This window comes from Ovis canadensis, chromosome 4, assembly GCF_042477335.2.
Source record: "Ovis canadensis isolate MfBH-ARS-UI-01 breed Bighorn chromosome 4, ARS-UI_OviCan_v2, whole genome shotgun sequence".
NCBI lineage: Eukaryota > Metazoa > Chordata > Mammalia > Artiodactyla > Bovidae > Ovis > Ovis canadensis.
Genome location: NC_091248.1, coordinates 20064222 through 20082323, shown reverse-complemented (window position 1 = coordinate 20082323; position 18102 = coordinate 20064222). Strand labels below are relative to the sequence as shown.

At 47.6% G+C, this 18102-nt stretch overlaps 1 protein-coding gene and 1 long non-coding RNA gene across 42 annotated transcripts in view; one reads left to right on the top strand and one right to left on the bottom strand.

Moving 5' to 3' along the window:
• The first annotated feature begins 12126 nt into the window (after positions 1-12126).
• IKZF1 (IKAROS family zinc finger 1) overlaps positions 12127-18102 on the top strand; it is a 98629-nt gene continuing 92653 nt past the window's right edge. For 13 of the 41 annotated variants that reach the window (XM_069586605.1, XM_069586604.1, XM_069586600.1 and 10 more), the window contains exon 1: positions 17540-17630. Coding sequence is in view for 11 of the 41 variants with exons in the window: in XM_069586596.1 (XP_069442697.1) it covers positions 12723-12747 (25 nt within the window). In the remaining 30 variants the exon portion in view is untranslated. Of the gene's footprint in view, positions 12275-12358; positions 13617-17523; positions 17631-18102 lie in introns of those variants that run through there. The other 28 variants (XM_069586596.1, XM_069586597.1, XM_069586587.1 and 25 more) reach the window with 8 other exon arrangements.
• On the bottom strand, positions 15136-18020 carry LOC138438759 (uncharacterized). The gene is made up of 2 exons (XR_011256461.1): positions 17825-18020; positions 15136-17201 (listed from the first exon to the last, which is right to left on the bottom strand). It is a non-coding gene; the product is annotated as an uncharacterized lncRNA (long non-coding RNA).

The window sequence follows — 18102 nt, the reverse complement described above, 5'->3', positions numbered from 1 at the left end:
TTTACTGGAATATTTTAAAGCATGGCTCATCTTACCCATAAATACACCAGTGCTAAGTCACGTCAGTTGTGTCCGACTCTGCGCGACCCCACAGACGGCAGCCCACCAGGCTCCCCCGTCCCTGGGATTCTCCAGGCAAGAACACTGGAGTGGATTGCCATTTCCTTCTCCAATGTATGAAAGTGAAAAGTGAAAGTGAAGTCGCTCAGTCGTATCCAACTCTTCTAGACCCCATGGACTGCAGCCCACCAGGCTCCTCCATCCATGGGATTTTCCAGGCAAGAGTACTGGAGTGAGTTGCCACTGCCGTCTCCTGATAAGGACATTTTGGCACATAACTATAAGCCATTTTCCCAATGTGAAATCATTTTGGATGATACATCTCCAATTCAAAATACCACCCCAGGTCATTTTCCTTAGCCTGCTTTGCCTATTTCCCTGGAGACCATCTCATCTATTTACTTTGTGTGCTTTCTTGCACATTTCTATCATTCTTATCAGACTCTCCTTTCCTACAGAGAATCTTTGCTCCACTCAGATGTTCTCTGCACATTCATCACAGTCTCTTTCCTGAGCATCAAATGACTGTTGGCCTTTGAACCTACAGGGAGCTGTAGTTCTGATCTTCATGGTCTCTCTTCAGTTTCTGCTCAATATTTCTAGGTGTAGCGAGAGTATGAGCTGAGATCTCAGGGTCTCCCTGCTAATTTTCCACGTTGTAGGCATTTACACAGGCATTTGGGGGAAGTTATGGGTTTTCCCCAAAGCATTTCCTACTCACTAACTGCCTAACTCTCAGTAGAGTGTAGAATTCCCCCAGATCAATGCACTGACTTTAGTTTGATGTTAACTCATCTTCCTTAAACCTCCCCCTTGCTTATGCGGGAGGAAGCCTTTTCCTGAGAGTTCTGTCTTTACCAGGCACCACTCTCCTTTTACTCAGAAGGACTTTCCCAGGAAAATCCTGGTGTAAGCAAGAAACACCCAGCCTCTCTGAGAAGGCACTGCACAGATCAAAGGCCAGGGGTTCTTTCTCTCCAGCACACATCTGTCCTAACAATGTTTCAGGTAGGAGAGCTGTCCGCTTCTCCACTCCTGCTCAAACGGTCCTGAAGTCACGCCATCCAGGCTTGGCTGAAGGAGCTCAAGCTGTGTAGGTTGGCAGGTGATGGAGAGAGTGGTTGTGTTTGTGGATGTTTCCGGCTGTAATAAGTTCTGACTGCTTTCAGCAGTGCTCGCCCTCAATGTCCAGGACCTTCTGGGAAGGCACTGCAAGACAGGGGTGGGGGACAGACTTAGAGATCAGGGGCCCAGAACCCACAGAGTCATTCTCCTAGGTTCTTCTCAGGTCCGTGCAAGCCCACGGGAAAACTCTCCCAAACCTAAACAGTCATGGAGGATCATTAAGGGAGACTGAGGATACCATCTTGTCAACCATTCCAATCTCCTGAATGAAGGAACCAGAACTTAGGAAGCCGACCTGAATGACTTGCTTGAGGCTGGAGAGAGAATCATGGCCAGAGCCAGGTCTCCTGACTCTTACAAGCAACACTCTCCACCTACCCAACCAAACCTCCCTGTCCCTGGCTGGTGACACTCTCCACCCACCCAACCAAACCTCCCCATCCCTGGCTGGTGACACTCTCCACCTACCCAACCTACACCAAAGCTCAGAAGATCAGCGATGCTTCTCAAGTATCTCTTCTTGTCCTGAGCCTAAAATCACCTTGACAGGGTTGACCACCATGGCCAAGCTAATTCCAAGGGACTTCAGAGATAACTTGTTCCATCTGGGGTTCCACCAACTGCAATTGTAGAAGTCTCTCATCATGGACATCAGGAAAATGGCATCAGATACGGGTCTGTTTGATGAGATAAGGTCTACTGAAACAAAAGAAAATGGTGTGCATAGGATAAGAAGAAAAACACTTCAGGGGGAATCAATGACTAACCCTGCTGTGCTCGGGAGGCCCCAATCCAACACTTTAATTTCATCCTACCCTTGACCTGCCTTAGCTCTTAAAGTCCTCAGTCTTTTGTCTGTGAAAAGGCAACAGTATTGGGTCTTTAAGAGAAGAAATAAATATTAAGTGGTTCTCCAGGTTTTCTGCAGCTACGTCTCATATTTGACAGTCTCACACTCACCGACTTGACAGTCCGCTTCCACTAATCCATATGCATATAAGGTGTATATTACCCCCACGTCTACGAGATTCTCACTTAGCCAACGACATCTGTCTGTGAACTGTCATGAAATGCTAGAATGATTCTTTTTCTTTTGTGGTGTCAATTCCTTTTTCTGTCATTATGAACCTTGTTAAATACCCTCTTTCCTCCCCTTATGAAAGGCATGAACTGAGTGCTAAGTTTCAAACGTACCCCCTTAGCACACCCAGATGGGGAGAAAAAAAAAGCACATCTAGCTATCTACTTAATCAAACATCTACTTTTCCTCCATCAGCGGGGAGGAGGCCCTTTTGTACATTTAACAAATTCAAGCAATTTAGCAACTGGGTTAAAGCCTATGTTAAGTACTTCAACAACATGGGGAATAAAGACACTGGTCTTCTGTCTTAGAATTGGTTAATGGAAGACGTGAAGTCTCAAAGCACGCGCAACCGTGAGTTCTTACCGAGCTGCCTAATGCACTGCTGGGAAAACCTTGCGAAGTTCTCCATCACGGTGGGGGGAGGTGGGTTGACAGTTTTTGCCTTTGCTGTCAGTTCCACTGTGGGAGGCTCCTAAATGTATTATATCTAGGAAGTAATTCTGGTGCAAGCCTATCCTGGAGGAAGCTAGGCATGGAGTACACTCTCCCAAATATATTGTCGGTTATCACTCCAAGGCTGTGGGGCTGAGCTTTGGTAACTCTATAAGCGGTGACCATGGGTGTGTCTCTGTCTAACTTGATCAAGGGGACAGACCTCCCTGGTGGTCCAGTAGTTAAGACTCTGAGCTTCCCCTGTAGGGAGCACAGGGTCGATCCCCGATCAGGGAGCTAAGACCCCAAATACTGCGGTCAAAAAATTAAATTAAAAAAAAAAGTTGTCAACTTGATCAAGAGGAAGCAGAGCAAGAAATAAATCCCATCAGCCTTTCTATGTCAACCAGCTTTCCAAGCCTTAGATGAAAAAATATATTGAGAGAGTAAAATGGTATCATCATAGTGGGCAGCAGTGTTTTCCATTGGTGTGCATATCTCCACAAGGTACAATTTCTTCCAAGCCTTCAAAGGCTCAATACCACCTGTTAGAAGATCAGATGTCAAATGTCACTTTCAGATCATCTAGAAGGAATTTTGTCTCTTTTTGCAATCTCCTCATTTTGGGAGGCTGCTTCACCTCAGTTTCCTCGTCCACAAGGTAAGAATGATAACGTGGTCCAGCTTTCTGGGAAGGAGAAGGAAGATGGATGGGAGCTTTTTGCTGACTAGCTGATAAACCATGCAGACATCAATCGCTGCGCATTGCCCATTGCTTCACTGCTGCCGTAGGCGCCCATAGCTGGCACCGAAGCCAACGGGTGCTCCAGGAGCCTGCAAGAAATACGCGCTGGAGAGCCGAGCATAGCATATCCTGGTGGCGATGACTGAAGTGCTGCTGTAGCGGAGGGGCAGATTTAAGAGTATGATTATCGACCGCCAGGCTTGGACCTGCTCTAAGAATGCTGCTCCATCAGGCTCTCCAGCTCAAAGGACATCAATCATTGAGTGCAACACTGGAATCCAAAGGGCCAGAGGCTGTGCTTGGAAGTGAACAAAGGACTGCGCACAGCCCAGAGGAGTAAGGAGCAAGGTTGACCTCACTCTTGCTTCACAAATCATCTGATAATAAAGGAATTAAACCAACACCCAGTTCCTATTGATCTATCATAGTGATTGCATGACGATAAACGTGCCTCTGCACTCCACGCCGGAGCCAATGGGGCCAGATCTCTCAGCTGTATCCTCAGCTTAGTCACCCAGCTTGTCATCTTTCAATGACTGCGGACTATGTCTCCAACTCCCATCAAGCATCTTACAAACACACAAAATCCCCCATCTCAATTTGTACCAACAAGTATTAGCAGTGGATTTTGCTACATTATCTGTCAATCAATCAATACAACATTATCCCTTCTCATAACATGCAGGGACACTTACTACAACGTACTGGAAACACGCTGCTTGGCAGAGAATGTTTATGAGATATAATCATAGAAAATAAAGGGATATTGTAATGAGAAACCAACCCTTCAGTTTAATTGCAAAAGACTGTTTAAGCTAAAGGAAATTGTGTATTTGAGCTCTGAAGTGGAAATAAAGTTACCAGTTTCTGAGATGCATATCATAGAAAATGAGTTCTTTTTCTTCATTAGGAAACCATAACTGCAAGTAATAAGAATATTGCAAATAAATACTAAAAGAATACATATCCATCGGTCTGTGAGTAGCTATGGAATATATTATATCTTTAAACAATTCTTAAATCACCGACTTAGATAAATACTGACTCCTGTCCCTGTATTCTGATCCTATACAAATAAAAGATCATCACCCCACACAACACAACTCGAATAGGATTAGGAAAAGTTCATTATGAATCTGGAGTTGCATTTTTAAATTATTCTTTGTCTCCTTTTTGGAAAATAGCTTAAATAAACAGAATAATATATGCATAAGGAGAGTGTGAAATAAAACGTCAAATTCTCTATAGGCCCGAGAAGGAAAGAAAGGCAGAACCTTCTGTGCTACAGTCATCACCGCTGAGGAAGCACTAGAACGAGTGAAGATGAAACCTTACGATGTGTATGAGCTCGGTGCCCCAGAAGGACTGATGAACAAAGAGAAGGCAGATTCTCCGAGGTCTACGGCCAAAGAAAAGTAGTTTCTATGCAGACTGGAAAACAAAGTTGACAACTCTTTGCTGTTTGATTTAAATAAAATTGTTTTTCCTGAGTTAGAGAAGTCAGATAAAGCCTTCAAAAGTCGTACTCAGAAACAGTGGTTAGCTGTTCTGGTCACTGTTCAGGCACTGAAGGAACAAAGGGGGAAATCTCCGTCTTCCTAGAGACTGAACAAGAGGTGCTGAAGGACAGGGAAGCCCGGTGTGCTGCGGTCCAAGGGGTCGCAAAGAGTCGGACACGACTTAGCGACTGAACAAGAAAACAAGGTAAGTGTTAACTTTACAACATGTCACATTGATAAGGACTGTAGGAAAAAAACGTAAAGCAGAGCAGGAGATGTTTGGGCGGGGTGGGGGGAGTGTTGCTATACCTTATAGAGGGTAGAAGTGACAGTCTCTGAGCCGAGACGACATCAGAGCAAAGATCTGAAGGTAGGAAGGCAGGCAGGCAAGTACCCAGAGAAAGCACACATCCTCAGGACTTCCTTCCTCAGAGTCGGCACACTGACCAGCCAAGAAGTGCACAGTCTGACCTCGGAGTTTCTCAGGCTCTCCTCAAGTGCTGTTAGGGACAACGACAGAAACAGAGTGACTGGGAGGGACCACAGCTTGCAGATGGAAGGTGACAGTAGTTTGGACCAGTGTGGTTGCCATGGAGATGAGAGGGGGTTGGATTCTGGATGCCTGTCAGAGTCAGAGCTGGCAGGAGGGCCTGGTAGATGGGATGGGAAGAGAAAGACACATGTAAGATGCCTTCAAGACTTTCTGGCGCCAGCAATTTTCAGTTGCTATTACATAAGATGAAGCAGGTTTGAGGGGAAAGATCAGGGATTTGGTGTGAGAACATGGTAAACGTGAGAAGCCAATTAGACCAAGCCAATTTGTGCATCCAAGGAAGATGCACAAATTCTGATTTCAGAGGAAGATGTGAGCCTCAGATGTTAAGATACACATTACATTGAAAACTATGTCCAGGGCCTTGTCTGAGGAACTCTGGCATTTCAGTAAGGAGACTGAGAAGCTGTTGACATAGTAAAAAAAAAAAAAAAAAAAACCTGGCAGACATGGCCTCATGAACTTCTACCTCCTGATGTCATCAGGGTCAAAAGAAACGTTTATGGGCATTTTTGGTAAACTTTAAAACTCTAGATCAGCGCTCACTTACTATTCCTGGAATCAGCCTCACTTTGCACCAATCACTTTGAATTACTGCTTCCCAGATCTTCTCAGATAAAGAAACAATCAATTTGCAACTTGGTCAAGGTGAGTCCCAGCTACTAATCTGCCAACCTCTCTGGGCACTGGGCCTTCTTTCTCACCTGTTTTTTCTGCTGGTTATCACCTTCAAAGAAACCTCATGGACCCCTCCAATCAGAGGAAAGGGAGCAGGGGGGACTATCACAAATACTTAGGATTAAAGACTTAGATCCAGGCTCTTAATCTTTAGGTTAACTCCATGATGCAGGATTGGCTGTCTGTTGTAGATACAAATGAGAATATGATGCTTAGAGTGGTAACGTAATTCAACCAAGATCCCACTGCGGCCTTACATGGGCCTGGGAGAGATACCAAGACTTTCAGGATGGTTTCTGCTGTAGTGTCCCAAAGCTTAATCCCCTCTCCAAAACCAACCCACTTCCTCTACAGACTGTTTAGGAAAGATTTATGACTTTTTAACACTGAAAAGGGAAAGTTGCTATACAATACAGAAATAACTGGATTCCTGAGAGTCCCTTGGACAGCAAAAAGATCAGATCAGTCAATCTTAAAGAAAATCAATCCTGAATACTCACTGGAAGGACTGATGCTAAAGCTGAAGCTCTTTGGTCATCTGATGTGAACAGCCGACTCACTGGAAAAGTCCCTGATGCTGGGAAAGATAGGCAGAAGGAAAAGAGGGTGTCAGGGCATGAGGTGGCTGGGTGGCATTACTGATGCAATGAACATGAACTTGGGCAAGCTCCAGGAGATGGCAAGGGACAGAGAAGCCTGGAGCGCTGCAGTCCATGGGGTCGCAAAGAGTCGGACACAACTGGGTGACTGAACAACAACACATTCGATGTCTATGCACTTAACAGCTCGGAAAGCCCATTCACAAAATTTCGTCTTTTCTGGATATGTTGATCTGATCCCTTTATCAAGACTGGTGCTGCAAAGCACCATGGGTAGACCTAGAGATGATGTTGCTAAGTGAAGTGAGTCAGACAAAGACCAATATCACATGATGTCATTAAATGTAGAATCTAAAATGATAGTACAAATGAACTTGTTTACAAAACAGAAACAGATTCACAGACGTAGGAAACCACAGTTACCAAACAGGAAAGCTTTCAGAGGAGGGATAAGTTAGGAGGCTGGGATTAACATATTCAAACCACTAAATACAAAATAGGTAACAGATACAGCACAGAGAACTCTAGTCAACATTCAGTGATCACTGTATGAAAAAAAAGAATAGATACATATATGTGTGTGTGTGTGTGTATGCATAATTGAATCACTTTGCTGTATACCTGGAACTAGCACAATATTGTACATCAACTATACTCCAGAGTAAAATACAACTTAAAAAAAAAATAAGACTCGTGCTGCCAAGATTGGTTATTTGGTCTTACTGTTGTTGTTCAGTTGCTAAGTCACGTCAGACTCTTTGCAACCCCGTGAACTCCAGCACGCCAGGCTTCACTGTCCTTCACGATCTCCTGGAGCTTGCTCAAACTCATGTCCATTGAGTCAGTCATGCCATCCAGCCATCTCATCCTCTGTTGCCCCCTTCTCCTCCTGCCCTCAATGTTTCCCAGCATCAGAGTCTTAGAGGAAATAAAACACTGAAAGTTAGCTGGAAAGAAACACTTCCCACCAATGGGAGGAGGATGTCTTAAAGGACCTTAATGAATCCTGGGAGGGATCTTAGTTCTTTGCTGGGAAACGGGGCATAAATAGGGGAATGGGGCGACAGGTGCATAGTTGAGGGAGGTGACCAAGATTTGTATTCCAGCCCAAGAACTTAGAAACTGAATACTTCAGAAGTATCAAACACTGATTCAGGGTTAAGTATCCACCCAAGGATGCCTAGAAAGCTCTAAATCATTGAGACCACAGATGTTACTCATTAAGCTATGACTGTTGGTGGTATTGGTGCATTCCCACTTTACAGAAGAGGAAACTGAGGCATGGGGAAGCCTAGGAGTTTGCCAAACTCCCAAACTCAAGTAGTTTGGCTCCAGAATCTGATCATGAATCTTCAACCCCAGGCAAGCCACTCTGTCTGAACTTGAGTGTCTGCACTGCATTGTTAGATGGGAAACAATGTTCTAGTCTTGCCCTCTGCAGAGTTAGGCTCCACAGGGCTGTTATTTGAATATGACTATTCGTCTTTGGCCACTGAGTGCAAGGAGTCGACTCCCTGGAAAAGACCCTGATGCTGGGAAAGATTGAGGGTAAAAGGAGAAGACGGAGCAGAGGATGAGATGGTTGGATGGCATCACCGACTCACTGGACATGAGTTTGAGCAAGCTCCAGGAGATAGTGAAGGACAGGGGAGCAGTCCCTGGGGTCACGAAGAGTCAGACATGACTTAGCGATTGAACAACCACATATCAGTTTTTGGCTAATAGTCTTTTTTGAGAAAGCTCTTCGGAAGCCCCCACAGGGAGAGAAGCTCAGCATTTCCTCCACCAGCTCAAGTACCACTGAGCAGCTTCACCCTCTGTGTGGCCGCAGGCTTTGCGTTTGAATTTACCACCACACGGTTCACATTGAAATCCAATTGTTTCTGCTTGTCTGGATTAGCAGCAGGAGGCCCTTTAGGGATAAGATCACATCTGATGTTTTATTGGGACTCCCTGTCTCTCAAATTTTGTCACCCACAATGGTAGACACTTGATAGATACATGCTCTTTGAATAAATGAATAAACGCATCCCAACAGAAGGTGTCACACCTCCAGAAGCAGAGCTTCAATCCTACTACTAGACAACCCACAGTCAGGTGGGGTGGGGGGGGGGGGGATGTGCAACATTCAGCCCTCTGGTTTTCTTTATTCTGGTCTGTTCTGGTCACATCAATATCTACTTTTACTTATACAGAACATTCACACGAAACATTTTTTTAAAACCTTTTCGCCAGGACGTTTTTGAGTGAATCTATCATCTCCAAATCATTACATCAGATCCAATTTGTTTCCAGTTGCTTCTAACCAAACAATATTGATAGAAAGTCACTGTTTTTGATAACCTACGCATTTTCTTCTTACAATACCAAAGGGAATAAAGTGAAAGAAATATCACAAAGCGAGGAGGATTTGGTTGTCACTTAGTTCATGTCCCTGATTCAAAACTCAGAGTCAGAGTTGTGAATGATCAGCAGAACTACTGAACTTCTCAGGTTTCAAAGCCAGCAGTCACGGAGTCTCCCTTCCCAGGGGGCACTAGCGGTAAAGACCTCACCTGCCAACGCAGGAGACATAAGAGATGCGGGTTCGGTCCCTGTGTCAGGAAGATCTCCTGAAGGAGGGCCTGGCAACGCACTCCAGTGTTCTTGCCTGGAGAATCCCATGGACAGAGGGGGCCTGGTGAGCTACAGGCAATAGGGTTGCACAGAGTTGGACACGATGAAGCAACTGAGCATGCATGGAGCCTCGGGAGAGGACACAGTGCACCCTGAGGGGCCTCCTTCTGGGTCCCTGCCCGCTGGACAGTCTTGGCTCTGCACGAGCTCCCCGCCCTGCCCCATTTCTTCATTCTGGTTCTTCACTTCCAGAAATAAAGTGGGAACCAGCAGTTAGTGATTAGAAAGAGCCAGACTCAAGGAGTGAGCCCTAAGAAAAAGGATTGAGAAACTTGGCCCAGGCTGGAAACTTCTGGCTTTCAAAAATGGAAGAAGCAGAAGCTGGAGGTGATTAAAAAAAACTTAGGAAAAGAAACCAAAGCAGCACGGCCCTTATTGCAGAAGTTTTATCCAAGTCCTTGGTCTTTTTCCTCAAGTCCATGATCCTTTTCAGGCAAAACCATGTGTTCTATATGAGTTTTATGTTACAGAAAGACAAATAGAATTTCAGGTTTTACTTTTAACAAAAAATCTTTTCTTGTTATTTAACAATATACTTACTGCTACTCAACTGCTGGAGGAAAAAGGATGCTCATTTCATTGCTATTTAACAGATTTTTCTTAAAGAAAAAATGCCATCATTATAATAACTACTTACATACATCATTTAATTTAATTTCACTATATTCTGGCACCATCATTGGAAAAGTAGGTACGCTCCACAGATGACAAACTGAAACTCAGCGAGGTTAAGAATTTGTCAAGACTCACATAGCTAGTGTGAAACAAAACTACTAATGATATCTTATCACCTCCCCTATCCTTTTCCTCCATGAAACTTACTGTCCTTTAAAATGCCATCGAGGCTCTGCCAGAACAGAAGTGCTTGACTCCATTATTATAGTAAATTCTGAATAAGTAGACTTTGATTAATTCTATAGGTGCTTTTTATTCTTTTGATGAGATTATCTCGTAAGAAAAAATGGTAATTTGACAATTATTGTCTGAATGAAGGAAGCTATTTTTTAATATTCTAACATTATGGAAACAGCTACATATATGCATTCCTAAAGACACAAAATGAATTGAGACCTATAAATTTTTAAAGGATCACACCTGTTTCAGTTTCCACTGGTATATTTTCTCCTCCAGTGTGCTTTTATTTCAAAAATTATCATTTTTAAATTTTACTTTCTACTGAATGATTCTTTAAATTCTATGGTGCTTTGCAATTTTCAAAAGTTTCATACACATGGTTGCATATAATACTATAATAACCTTTTTTTAAAATCCCCTACCCCAATAGAGACCCTCTAATATGCTTTTATCATTATCTATATCAGTTTTAACTTCTGCCAGAAGGGTTCTCCCTGGCCCCATGGAGTCTATCCACAGACCCAGATTATATAGTGGGTTCCTTCTGGTCCACCTCTTTTGAGTGGTACGCAAGACAGGTCAACAATAGTAGGGTTAATAATAAATATTATTCACTACTCATAGTCCTCCTCTACCTAGGCGTATGACAAGAGCCTCCATATAGAGTGAGGTTTATCCACCAACAATTCCAGGAAGTAGCGTATATGATTACCATCAATGTGTAGATGGGGAAACTGAGGCTCAGAGAGGTTAAGGACCTGGGCCAAGATCACACGGTCAAACCATCTGGGCTCCTAGCCTCATGCTCCATTGCTTTAGGATGTGCTTTGCATTGGTCAGATGAGGGTGAGCCTGCCAGTCCTTGACATACAGTCCTGGGCACCGCAGCACACTTTTAAAGAGATGGGCCTGGGAGCCAGGACTAAGGGTGCCACACTCATTCAAGACCTGGAGCCAAGTGGGCCCTTCACTGCATTCAGCTGTCTCCTTTGGGGCCCCGCAGCATTCATTGTCTCATTTAATCTTGACAAGGACTCTTTAGGATAAAGTAGATTTCTCTTGCACATGAAAAAGACTACAATCACAGAGTTTCAATAACTTGGCAGAAGGCATACAGGTAAGGGAAGGACTAGGAATTAAGTCAATGAACCTTTAAAGCCCACCTGCCCTGGGCTTTAAGCAAGGAGTTAACTGGCTCTGTTCAGCACAGGGGAATTTCAGGAGGAGCTGAGCAGTGTTCTTGCTGAAGTGGTTGAGGAAGAGATCGGTAGAACTTTGTAGCTCCAAGACTTCATCCAGGAATGGCAGAAGCCAAGGTGGTCCACAGGGCCCCTAGCGCTGCCACCAGCAGCCTCCTTATATGCCCCTCAGCCTTCCCTGGCCTCAATCAGCTGCACATTCCCTTTGCCCCACTTGGAAGGCCTGCCCGGCCCCTTTCTTGAGGCCACAGCGCCCTTTCTCCCTCTTCCCACGGAAAGACCCGGTGTGTCTCTCCGGCTAGGGATGCTCCAGCATTTATCCTTTGTGTCCCTGCAAGTCTTGAAGGGCCGAGACCCTGGCCCTTGCAACTCATTTCCTAAGGTGGCACCTGGTGGGGGGAGGTGGCACTCAGGATGAACCTGTTGGATTCACGACTCTTCCTCTTCTACTCAAACACTCTCGCCAGGCTCCTGTCGCGGGGGTGGGGGCTGACTAATCAGAATGATGGATTCTTCGCGGAGGGCGAAGAGGTGAGCCTCAGAGCTGCCATTCTTGTTTGAACTGATACACAGCGCCTCACACTCGTACTTCGGGGCTCTCGGAGGGAGCGGCTGAGGCTCAGAGACACCAGGAAGGGGATTACAGGTCTCCCTTTCGTGCCCCCTACACCGCCGCCGCCCTTTCCCACTCGCGTGTGCACACAGGCCAAGACTGAAGGCGCGATCCTAACTTCTGCCTCCAGCGGGTGGGAGGGAAGAGAGACGAGAGGTATTCCATTGGTTGCCTGGGAAAATGAATCGCACCTTCCCCTCACTTGCGAAGGATCAACTTTTCCCACCCCCTCGGGTGGGCACTCATAAACTGGGGTCGCAGCCAGAACCAGGGAGCCAAGTGGGCCCAGTTGGAGGGACGTGAAGCCGGGCGGGCGGTGGAAAAGTGCATCACTGGGGTCTGAGTCCCGGGGTAGGGCGAGCACGCTGGTGCCCCGACGCAAGGCTGCCGGTCCCCGGGAGGACGCCCCAGATTCGGCAGTCCCCCACACGCCGTCCGCGCCGGGCCCCCAGGGGTTAAGCGCGGCCCTGCGGCGCGGTGGCGGACCCTCTGGCTGCGCCTGGCAGCGGCGGGATGAGGAAGCACGGCGGCGCGGGGAGGGCCGGGGCGCGCAGCGCGCGGGGCGGCGGCGGCGCGCCCAGCGGGCCCAGTGCCGGCGAGCGGGATGCAGCGGGCGGCGGCGCGCGCAGGTACGGGCCGTGCCTGCCGCTTCCCTGGTCTGCTGTGTTGGGGCCGGCCAGGGTCCAGCGCCGCGCGGCGCCAAAGTTTGCTCACGCTGCCCCGGAGTTGCGCTCGGGACGGCGCCGCGCGAGCGGGCGACGGGCGGCTGGGGCGGCGCGCCCCGACCGGAATCCCTCTCCAAGTCCCGCTCGGAGTCCCGCAGCGTGCCGGGTTCCGCGTCCAGTCCCGCTCCCCGTCTCAGCCCCTCTCCTAGTCCTGCTCGCGCCGCGCCCCGGGCCCCGCTCCTCGCTTCTGTCCTGCTTGGTGCCGCAGCGTGCACGCGGGGCGAGGCAGGGGCGAGGCAGCGGCGGGGCAGGGCGCGCCGGGACCGGCGTGGCGCGCAGCCCCAAAGTTTGCGGAGCGCGGGTAACGGGCGCGCGCTCGGGCCCGGGCGCTCGGAGCAAGCGGCCGCAGGTGACTGAGCGCCGGCTCGCGGGGGCGCGGCGCGGGGCACAGGTGCGCAGCCCGTGGGCGGCGCTGTGCACGCGGGACGGGCAGACCGGCCGCGAGCGCCAAAGCCGGGTGGCGGCCGGCTGGGGGTGGGGATCGCGGCGGAGAAATGGGGAACAATGCGAGTGAGCAACTTCAGGAAGTCATTGTGAAAGAAAGCTGGGAAGAGCTGGGCAGCCGAGCGAGCCAGGCGCTCTAACAAGTGCCTGCGCGGCCCGCGCCCGGGCAACCGCTGCGGCGAAGGTCCTGGGTCCCCGCGGAGCGCAGCCGAGCCGAGGCGGGACGATTGGCCGCGACAAGGGGGCCCACCGGGCGAGCCCGGATCCGAGGTTGCTCTTCGCGCTTGAGGATCCGTCTTGGACCTGCAAAGTGCGACGCACACATCCACGTGAGTGTTTTCAGACTGAATGTCCGTAGAAAAACTTGGATTTGGAAAGAAGGAAAAGACGGAGGCGGTCACATTTGTGTGTCCTGGTTTCGCTCGGGTCCACCTCTCCTTTCTGGGGACGGTGGGAGCGCTGATTTTCGTCAAAGCCGTGGCCATTTCGTGCTGCGGCCGCAGGTGCCAGGGCAGGCCGTCCGTGGGACGCTGTGAGCCGCCCCGCTGTCCCCCGGAGGAGGACGTGATCTTGTTTAAGTCGATCCACGCTTTTATAGTGAGATCACGGAAGTCAGCCTTTATAAAGTCATTCATAACGAGCTTTCTTTTCTTATTTTTGACGCGAGAGCTTTTTGCTTATACTGTAAAATAATTAGGTTGAATCTGAACTTGCTTTCTTCAGGATAAGAATTATTCCGGTTTGAAAAGTTGGTAATATTTTGCTGAGTGCAGTTTTGGCTCTCGGATTAGGAAACCCCTCGGCCAAAAGGTGTCAGGTTACTTGGGACTGTCTTAGAAATACGATTGAAAAATTAGGATGTTTGGTGATTCCTAAGGAATCTCCAGAAAGTGTGATTTTTTAAAATTTTCTTTTGATTTGGAGGCACGGGGTGTGACATCTGGAGAAGTGAAAAGGGTTAGGATTCGATTCGCGTGTCTGATCTGGCACTTCCAAGTGCAGCTTTCAAATGCGGTTTCCTTTCTCCCTGGCTGCAGCCCCCCCGGAGTGAATGTCAAACCTCTGTGCTTCCCTCAATTTCCACACTCAAATTCCCCACCCTACACCCCAAGGGGTAGTTCAGTTTAGAGGTACCTTGTTTAAGCTTGGAAAGACACACTGGTGTTGAAGAAATATCTCCTTACCATCAGATCAACTTCTGTTAAAAGTTTATTTTTTAAAAAAGGAAGCTTAAAATATTTAATATGCATAACGTTTAAACTTTCATGGAAATTTAAGTGATTTTAAGACTTGGTTCGCTTTGGTTCTGAGGTGAGAGGAGAGTGAAGCATACAGGAAAGGTCCAAGCCTCTTGAGTTCATTGCTTTGTTGGAAGATGTTTATTTGATGAGATTATTGGGACTCATCTTTTATGTAGGATTTTAAAAGGAACAATTCGGAATTGTTTCAGTAAGAAATTAGATTATTATATCCGTGGCTTAAAATTTAAGTAGTCACAAATATCCCTGACCAGAAGACCGCTTGCCTACATCATGATTATACAGAATGTGTTAAAAAAAAATAATTTGTGTGCACAGATATACCTAATGAGGTGGTGTTAAAAAATTCTGTACAGTTTGGGTTTGATGTAGTGTATTCAGTTTCAAAACTTCCCATGATCATACATGTTGATATCTTTCTTACCTGGGAAAAAATGTATTTCCCAGCCTCAAAGTCCCCAGAGCTGAAGACCAAAAGATGTAACTGAGTTAAACGGTCTGGTTTTCTTCCCCTCCCTGCCCTACCTCCCATCCCCATTTCATGGTAAGAGTTGAAGGCAGGAGTTTCACAAACTCCACCAGGCTTCTATAATTCATCAGTATTTTAATTAAAGTGCTGCATCTTGGGAAATGACATATCCTCCAAAATTCAGGAGCATCCGGACAATAAAAGCCCATCCTCACGGTCTCACAGGAACAGAAGGTCCGTGAATCCACGTGTGCGTGTGTTACATTTGGGTCTTTTGAGAAGTTTGTCTGAAGTCTCCGGAGAGAAGGTAACTAGTGGTTTCCTTGCAGCCATTTCCCGTGTTGAAAATTAAGATCGCAGCCAATTTCCTGGCCAAGAGGCCCGCAGCCAGTACTGCTAGGGCCACTGCATCTTCCCCACTGGAGCCTTAGAGTCCGAGGAGCGTGGTTCTATGGTTTGGGGAGCTTTTCCCCTTGGCTTGGATTTGTGTGTGTCATGTTGGGTCACTGTAGAAGCCTACTGTCAACATAAATGTCAAACTCTGGAAGGCTAAGAGAACCTGATGTATATATACACCGTCTACTACATGTCACTGCCAAGAAACGCTGCCACGCAGCCCGTACACGTGTTGTGTGTATCCTTCACGGTTACGTGTGTATTAATAGATACAGGAAATAAAGACAGTATGTGATAGTGTGCACACAGAAACACAGAGAGTGTACTCACAGCACGGGAAGACACAGGGGGCACGGGGGAAAGGGTTTTAACAATCAAACACACCTGACCTGAGTAATAAAGACCCTCCTTTTTGGCTTGGTTGGTTGGTTGGTTTGATTTTTACCTTTTAATAAAGCAAAAGATTTTCCTACTTGGGATGGTGAATGCAAGCATAAATGATCCTAGTTCTTTGTGTGTCTGCCTAACATGCTTGCAGTTAACCCAGAACTGGTCGAGGGCAGAAGCATTCAGAGGTGGTTTTTTATTCCTTTTCCCTCCTCTGATCTTTGTAATTATGAAATAATTTCACTACAAGATAACTCTTGGTTTTGTTGTCTTGTTTGAATGGGATGGATCCAGTGGATCCAGCTCACAGGGAGCAGCTGTTTGGGTTAACCGGCAGCCTTTGCTATTTCTTTTTTTAAAAATACTATTTTTCAACTTTTATTGAAATATAGCTGATCTACAGTGTTGTGTTAATTGCTGGTATTTCCACATGCGTATTTGGACGCTTCTGTACTATGTGAGTTTCGCCTGTGGATCTGGGATGCTGCGTCTCCTGCCCTGACAGTTACCATTAGTCCCTGCCTGGTGTGGGTCTGTTTGTGTCTGAAGAGCCCTCAGGCGCGCGTGTGTAGCATAGTTCATCTCGTGGGAGAAAACACAAGATGTAAAAGCGACAGGTGACCCATTCTTTGTGGCTGACAAGGGGAGAACCATTGATCCGGTTGACACCTCGAGACCAATCATTTTGGTTTTGCTTAGAAATGGCACATGTACACATGTGTGATCCAGACCTTGGGCAGAATGTGTTTCAGAACATAGGCCTTACACACACATATACACACACACACACACACACACACACACTTAAAATCCAGATAAGGAAGGAGACAGGAATGGAGTTCATCAGGGACATGGGCCCCCCCAAACCAGACACAAGCAACAGCAACCACACTGATTTTTCTGTGGGGTCGACCAGATGCCCGTACTGTTTTGTTTTGTTTTGTTTCTCCCTGCAGAGGTTTAGGCATGCTGTTCTTGCAGTTTAATAAATGACTCCACACCATAGCTTCTCTTTCTGCAGCTCCTTCCATGTTCAGTGTTGTTGCTTTAATAGCTTGTGTTTGACACTGTTTTGAAACATTTGATGATATTCTAACAAATATTTGTAAGACATTATGAAACATTAAAAGTGAAATGCTGCATTATCACAAGTGAAACAGAGCAAACAAAAGGAGCTTTGCAGAGCATCTTGGAGTAGAGAGGTGGGCAGGGCCCAGGGCTCACCCTGCTTTGGTTTGTCCTGGGTGTGTAGGGGGCTCACTGCTGAGAAGGGCCTGGGGGGGAGGCAGCCCAGCCTTCTCTCTAGCAAATGGCCTCGTCCCTTCCATCCAGCCTTTTTTCCTTCTCCTGTTCTGCTGTGATGAACAGGTGGGTGAATGCTTTGGGTGCCTCCCATGACCTGCCTGGGGATGAACCATGAAAAATGGTGAAAACTCCAAGTCCCAGGCCTGGGGGCTCCTTGCCTTCCTGTCACAGCCTGTCCATGTCTCTCTTCTCCTGGGCTGATTGTCTCTGCCTCTGGGGAGCCTATCATGCCTGGTGACTCAAAGAGATCCCTCTCCCACCTACTTCAAGCCCGCCAAGTCAGACATCCTAATAATCTCTGAACCCACTTTGGTCGGGACAGGAAGCACGGACAGGAAGCACGGGCTCCCTTCCTGCCTATGTTTTCCTGACAGAAAGCCATCTTCCCTCCTTTTTTGCATATTTGGCGGATGGGTCCACCTTCCTCTCCGCCCCAGTGGAAGACAAGGAGGGTGGTAGCCAAGGAGGCAGCAGGGTCCCTTCCAGGCAGCTGAGTCCGGGGGCTCCGAAGGCCCCAGGCCTCCAAGGTAGGACTGGGGGTGAGGCCCGCCCCTCGGGTCTCTGGGGGGCACAGGCTTCTGGGTGAGGTCACTGGTTTCTTTGCTGCTCTGCACAGATGGGTACTTCCAGAGTGCACTCTCCTCCCTCCCTGGGGTAGCCTGTGCCCCCAGCCCCTGCCGGCTTCCCGCTGACTGTCTTGGGTGATGGAGAGTCTCATTACCTTCCATGTGCTCTCTCTGCTTTCGGGGTCCCCTGCTCCACCTCCTGATGGCTCACGGAGCAGGGCCATGGCTTAACGAATTGCTGAAAATGGGTCCTAATTAGTGGGAAAGCGCCTTCTTCATCTTTTCTCATTCAAGTGTGCAATGGTTCGTTTTTCTTCAGCGATCAAGTCACCGCTGAAGGAAATCTGACTCTCTTCCTGCCACGTTCGCGCCAAAAGTTAGCTCCGTTGGACATGCAGTTGGCGCGGGCCTTCTGGGGGGTGTTGAGGGTGGG